Source organism: Penaeus monodon, chromosome 10 (genome assembly GCF_015228065.2).
Source record: "Penaeus monodon isolate SGIC_2016 chromosome 10, NSTDA_Pmon_1, whole genome shotgun sequence".
NCBI lineage: Eukaryota > Metazoa > Arthropoda > Malacostraca > Decapoda > Penaeidae > Penaeus > Penaeus monodon.
The window spans coordinates 17,459,005-17,466,504 of NC_051395.1; the positions used below are offsets into that span (position 1 = coordinate 17,459,005).

Here is a 7,500-nt window from a genome sequence, read left to right on the forward strand (position 1 = left end):
AAAACTTTTTTCCCCCGCAAAAGTTTTTAACAAGTAAACAAATAAAAAAAAACATTGAAATTTTTTTTTAAAAAAAAAATTCCTTTGAAAAAATTTAACCATTTTTCCCACCTACACACTAATTAAGGAGACCTTTTCCCCCAAAGAAACCCCCCCAAAAATTACAGGTTTTCCCCTTCCCGATAAAAATACCCCCCTTTTCCCAAATTCCCAGGGCCCACACCCCCAAGGGGGAAAAAGAGAAGCCCCCTTTCAGTGATTCTTGGGCAACCCCCCTTTTCCCCAAAAACCCCCACACCCCCCCCCCTTTTGGTTGGCCCCCCCCCTGGGAAATGAAAAAAGTCCCAAACCCGTTGTGGTTGGGGGGTTTCGTTCGCCATGTACTAGTAATTGTGTGTGTTTTATATATAATATTTTATTTTATAATACTATAATATTATTATTATAAAAAAAAAAAAAAACACCACACACACACACACAAAAAACAACACACACACACACCACACACACCACACACATTTTTAAATATATAATTATATATAAAAATTTTATATATATATGTTATATATACATATAAAAATTATTTATAAAATATATATTATATTATTATTAAATATCATATATATATATATATATATATATTTTAAAATAATATTTTTTATAATATATTTTATATGTATATATATTAACACACCACCCACACACACACACAAAAAATAAATATATATTATATAATATATATATAATATAAAAATATAATTATAATATATTATAATATTAATAATTATATAAAATTAATATATATATATATTTTTTTATTATATAATATATTATATATATATAATATATATATTATTATTTTTAATTTTATGTCTATATAAAGACAAACATGTAACGTGTGACGTGTTTCCTGTAAAAGGGAAAACGCCCTAAAGAAATTAAAAACAAATCGTAATTTTTCGAACTGTTTCCCGATTTTCCTCATCAACAAAAATTCCCCGAAATGGATAAAAGGGAGAGATAATCCGATTGCAAAGCTTAGCCTCCCCCGAGCTACCCCCTGAGGGGCCCCCGGGCCTGTGTCGCAAATTTCCGACTCGCTCGCTGAACCGGTCCTTGCCCCCCTTGGTGCCCGCCCGGTAACCTCCGGGCGACAAGATAGAATTTTGACAAGATTTTTTAGGGCCAGAGAGAGAGAAGCCATGACTGAAAAGGGTCCCAGGAGGTCGGGCAAGGTAAAAGACTGGGATGCCCTTACAAACTATGAAAAAGGTCTCCAACCCCCAGGGCCAACACCCAATTAAAATTGGGCTTTTTCTAATTTAAACAGGGTTTTCTGCGTTTTCATAAAAATTCCTGATTTAGAATTAATTAGCGCTTTCCAATTAAGCTGCTGACCTTCATCCCTAAATGAGTGAAACGCCTTGATTTTCTGGCGTACCTTCCATCTCATTTTTTTTTTCTTTTTACTCTACCGGGTTTTCGCCTTGAAAAACTTGGGGGATCTTTGCAGGGAATGGTAAATACGGGAGAAGTACAAGAGCACCGCTAGCCCTTTGCTTCACCAAAGTATTACCCCAACGGTGCGGAAAAATAAAAAAAGTCAACCCATCTCTTTTGAACATATGGCGCTTTCATCGAGGATCGGGTTGTCGGAATATTAATAGTTCTGGCGCTATCCTGCTGCGTTTTTTCAGGGAAGGTATTAAATTTCCTTTACGTGATGGAGGGCCCCTTTTTTAAAAGAAGGACCGAGGATATCCTAATTTAGAAAACATTTCAGTAGTGAACGCCGAGCTCTCGATAGATGAATTCACTATCACAAATTCTATATGCCCTAAGGATCGCTGGCGAGATTACTGACTTCTTGACATACAGCGGGGGATTCGAGAAAATTGCAGAAATTTAAACACATCAAACTCATAAATCTCTAGGGGGGGCGCGATAAATTTCAAAAGGGTTCCCCCATAAAAGGAGATAAAACGCTCGTTACCCAAGACCGGGAACCGGGTTTGCAAGACGAAAGAAAGGAACGCCCTGTTTATGAATTTTAGGAAAATGATAAAAACAAGAATACCGTCCTAAAGTGATAAAATAGGGTCAGGGTATTTAACAGCAATGCGTCATATGTTTTAACGAAAGGATTTAGCGACAGTGGGGTAAGTGCTGGACCGCAGTTTTTGATACGTTGAACTGTCGTGCAGGAGGGAAAATGAGCTCTGCGTTTTTCCCCCCCTCTATGGGTTTTGGGTAGTTAAAATGTCCAAATTGCTTTTTATGATAACGTCAAATATCGTCAAATCGTTAAATAAATATAAAATCGAGTTTAACATGAGACTTTTAAGGTACCTGAGATCCTTAATCGAGGATTTTTTTTTCGAAATGAAACTATCAAGACTTTTGTATATGTACGTGTTTTAATGATGGTTTGTAGCAAATAAACAAATCCAAAAAGTTGGTTTCCTTAAGGGAAATAAGAACACTTTTCGCCCGGGTAAGTGAGCGAATTCTACCCCCACCCTCTGCAAAAAAGTGTTAATTTTATAAAAAAGAGACTTGGAACTTTAAGGACACATCATCTTCAAATTTAGCGTAAAAAATGCTATCGTGTAATGGGTGACGCTCACAGCTAGAACGAAGAGAGAATGTCTACTCTAGAACTGTAAAAATACTGGCCCAAAAGAAAGGGGACTTACCTGCTCGTGTAAGCAGTCTTGCAAAAAAACTTGATCTAGTTCTTCCTTGACCAAGTCCCTCTTCTTTCGGCCAGTATTCTTACAGTTCCAGATTAGGCATTCAGTCTAATAAGATCTGTCTGTCTGTCTATTTATCTACCTATCTACTATTCTTTCTTTTGCGTGTATTTTTAAACCTCTTACCCTCTGTCTCTGTCTCTGTCTCTCTCTCTCTCAACCTATCTATATATCGACCTGTCTGTCTGTCTATCTACACATCTATCTATTATTTATATTGCATATCATTTGTTCGTTCATATTTTCCCTCTCGCATTCCCTTTCCTTATAGTCGACGGCCAGCGTTGAGGCTCCAAGATCCTCAAGGAATATAATTCAATATTCCCACCCACCCCCTTTTTTTTTTTTTTTTTTCTTCTCCCAAGATTCTGAGGTTTGTTCCGCCATTGGAAACACGGTTACGGCGCGAGAATGAAATAGAAAACGTAGAAAAGGAGGAAGAAAACGGGGATAAAATCTAAAGAGAAGAAAATGGACAAACAGGGGAGACGAAAGTGCCAAAAATTAGACCGAGTGCGAGGGCCTTCCACAGCGCTTCGAGGGCCTTCGAGTGAACCGTTCGTGACAGAGTAAACTCGGAGGCAGCAGCGAGGGAAGAGGATCGTGAGGAAATTCCCATTTTTGTTTTCTCTTCTGTTATTTTATTTCTATTTGTTTGTTTATCTGTCTGTTCTTTGTCATATGTTTCTTTTTGTCTGCCTCTGCTTTCTCTCTCTCTCTCTCTCTCTCTCTCTCTCTCTCTCCTCCCTCCTCTCTCCTCCTCTCTCTTCATTTTTCCTCTCATCTCCTCTCTCTCCTCCTCTCTTCTCTCTCCCCTTTCCTCTCTTCTCTCTCCCCCCTTTTTCTCCTCCCCTTCTTTTCCCCCAAAGGGCCCGGGGGAAAAAAGGAAGAAGGGGGGGGGAAAAAGGGGATTTTTACAATAGGGTGATTGTTGTTTTGAAAAAGAAAAATTTTGGCAGGCTTTCGAGATGGGAAAAAAAAATAAGGGGGAAAAATTTTTAAATTTGGTAAACAAAAAAACCTGGGAAGGTGAAAATAGGGGATTGCCCGGGAAAAATGAAAAAATGGAATTTTGGGGGAGAAAAAAAAGAAAATTTTAAAAATAAAAAAAAAAAAATAAAAATTATAAAATATTAAATAAATTTATTTAAAAAAAAAAAAAAAAAAACAAAAAAGGGGAGGAAGAGGGGAAAAAGGGGGGAGGAAAAGAAAAAAAGAAGAGGAGGAAGTAGGGGGGAAAAAAAGGGGGGTTGGGTGGGGGATTGGGAATTTTTTGGTGGGTAAGAGAAACCTCCAAAATTTTAATTTTTATTTAATTAATTTAAACCATAAAATTAGAATAATATTTGTTTATTAAAAAATCTTTTATAAAAAATTTTAAAATTTTTATTTATATAAAAAGGGAAAGAAAAGGGAAAAAGAGGAAGAAGAGAAGAAGAAAAGAAAAAGTAAAAAGAGAGAAAGAGAGGAGGGAAGAAGAAAAAAAAAGTTCCAAACCCCAAGCGTGTGGAAAAAAAAAAGGACGGGGATACTCACAGGATCTTCAAACGAGGCAGGAAAACGTGAAGGAGCTGTTGCGGCAGTGAAGAGAGGCTCGGGGCGTGGCTAATGTAGCTGTGGGGAGAGAAAAGGAAGATTTTTTCCCTTTTAAGGCCCTGGGCGAAAAGGTAGATGGGCGATCTGCAGCGAAACAAGAGTGTGTTTTGCCATTTGGTATGGTTAGAGCTAAAATGATGAAGCGGTTTATGGATAACATCTCAGATTCGAGAGACTTTAAGTTTACTCATAGAACCTTCCGAGTATTGACTTTATTAAATAATATGATAAGATGTGACTACTGATATTTACACCTGACCACCAACTCAACACACACACACACACACACACACACACACACACACAACACACACACCACACACACACACACACACACACACACACACCACTCACACACTGGTAGCATTCATATTGAGCAAATTATAAATAAAACAAAGAAGGGACAAATAAGAAACACAAATATCGCAAATAGTAATAATATTGATAAGGGCAATAACGACAATCATAAAGATGCTAATAATAATGATAATAATGATACTGATGACAATAACAAATAACGAAAAAGGCCTACATATTCTGCCCCTAACTTTTTTCGTTCCATTCAGAAATAAGTGCATTTTAATGATCCCTAATGCTATTAATATCTAGAGGCAAATTTTAATATCAGACGCTTATATTTTTGCATTTCAGACTTTTCTCTTGTTTGTATCAACTGCAAGCCCTAACAAACCCTAAAGGATTTGAACTATTATCATTAAAGCCTTGAATTTACATGCATAAAGGCTAATGTGATTGATTGTTATAATTCCTTCGCTTCTGTCTTTCGCCTTGTTACATCCTAAGATGACTAACCAAAAAAGAAAAAAAAAATACATATTTTCATATTTAAGCTTTGTTGTGTTTCATTCCTAATTTTTATTATTCTATTATTGTTAAAATTTTCAGTAACCTATAGCAAATTAGAATCAGTCGTTTTGTCCCAATCAGCTGCATAATCAATTCAGCTGATATACATAGCATTATGTATCATTCAATACTTATTTTATCTTTACTTAAAAAAATGAGTTTGTTACTAAAATTCGAAGATTTTTTTCTACCCTTCTTTATTCGAAGATGGTTAGGTAGCATCTAAAATGTTACTCTTGTTATCATTATTATTATTAACCAGAAATTATTATCATTATTACAATATTTTATTACTGTTATATTATTATCTTATTATTACTATTATCATGATCATTATTATCATTATCATTGATATTACTATTATTATTATTATTATTATTATTATTATTATTATTTTTATTATTATTATTATTATTATCATTATTATTGTTATTATCATTATTATTATTTCATCATCATTATTATCATTATCATCATTATAATCATTATTGTTGTTATTATTATCCTTATTATCCTTATTATTATCATAATTATCACTATCATTATCATTATCATTACTAACAATATCATTATTATAAGTATTACTATGATTACTATTATTGTTATTATTATCATCGTTGTTGTTATTATTCCTGTCATTATCATTAAGTAAACTACCATTGTTATCATTACTGCTGTCAATCTTTATTATCATTATTATTATGATTATTATTGCTGTTATCATTATCATTCTTATTCTTATTCTTATTATTGTTATTGTTATTATTATTATTACTATTATTATTATTATTATTACTATTATTATTATTATTATTATCATCATTTTTATTATTATTATTATTATTATTATTTTTATTTTTATTACCATAATCATTATCACTATCATCTTTATCATGATCGTCATTTTCATTAATATTTGTACTTTTACTACTGCTACTACTACTACTACTACTGCTGCTTCTGCTGCTGCTACTAATACTATTATTATTATTATTATTATTATTATTATTATTATTATTATTATTATTATTATTATTATTATTATCATTATTATTATATCATCATCATCATCATCATCGTTATTGTTACAGTTATCATTATCATAAATTCAATTATCTCTATTCTTCTTATTATTATTATCATTAATGTAAACATCGTTATTATCAATATTACTACCATCATAATTTGCCAAAGGGAGAACTCTAAAGTTTGTGAACAAATATTTTATAGTTTTAGAGAATATTCTGTAATAATATTTACACTGGACTGACTCCCAGAAATCTCTTATAACGAGGAGACGAGCGTAAAATTTAATGCAAAACAGGAGGACGATTAAGTAGAAATAGAAACAAAAACTAATCTTTAGTCTCTGAATATATATCGCCGGTTTGTAATAAATTTAGTCTTTTAGATTTTACAGATTCCGTATTTGTGATTTTGAGCTTCTTATATATATTATGTTACCGATAATGTGTGTGTGAGAAAAGGCAGAAAAAGAGGTGAAAAAAATATTAGAAACAAAGTAAACATTGTTCCCAGAACAATGCGCAGACACATATGAAAAATTACATGCATAGACACACACACATATCTATCTATCTACCTATCTATCAACACACACACACACACACACCCCACACAACACTCACACACCCTACACACACACCACACACACACACCAAAACACCACACACCACAAACACCACCACCACAACCCAACACAACACACACACACACACACACACACACACACACACACACACACACACATACACACACACACAAACACACACACAAGCTCACAAAGGCACCTGTACACGTTACTCACATGATGGTCAGATTTGGCATTCCCCTGAAAATTCCGTCCTCCAGCGTCTGCAGCTTCTTGACGTCTTGAAGGATTCTGCCGAGGAAGTAAAAAAATAGATTCTTGGGTATGTGACTGGCATGGTGGAGGAAGGAGATGGAATGGCGAACAGAAGGGAGGACGGGTGAAAAATGCAGATTTCAGCTTTTATGGTCTATCTTTATATATGTATATAAATATACGTGCATATATATATATATATATATATATATATATATATATATATATATATATATATATATATATTTGAATATACCATTTTAAAATTTATATATACACATATATCCCATATATAAAACCCACACACACACACACACACACACACCCCACCACACACACACACACACACACACACACACACACACACACACACGTGTGTGAAAAGGGAAAAGTAATTTATTTTCAAAATGTTTTGTT

At 33.7% G+C, this 7,500-nt stretch overlaps 1 protein-coding gene across 1 annotated transcript in view; it reads right to left on the reverse strand.

Annotated features, from left to right (window-relative positions):
- LOC119577549 (lutropin-choriogonadotropic hormone receptor-like) overlaps positions 1–7,500 on the reverse strand; it is a 40,949-nt gene that overhangs the window by 33,264 nt on the left and 185 nt on the right. Inside the window, exons 2-3 of the mRNA XM_037925137.1 lie at positions 7,045–7,119; positions 4,290–4,367 (exon numbers count right to left, since the gene is read on the reverse strand). Of these exons, the coding sequence (XP_037781065.1) occupies positions 4,290–4,367; positions 7,045–7,119 (153 nt within the window). The remainder of the gene's footprint in view (positions 1–4,289; positions 4,368–7,044; positions 7,120–7,500) is intronic.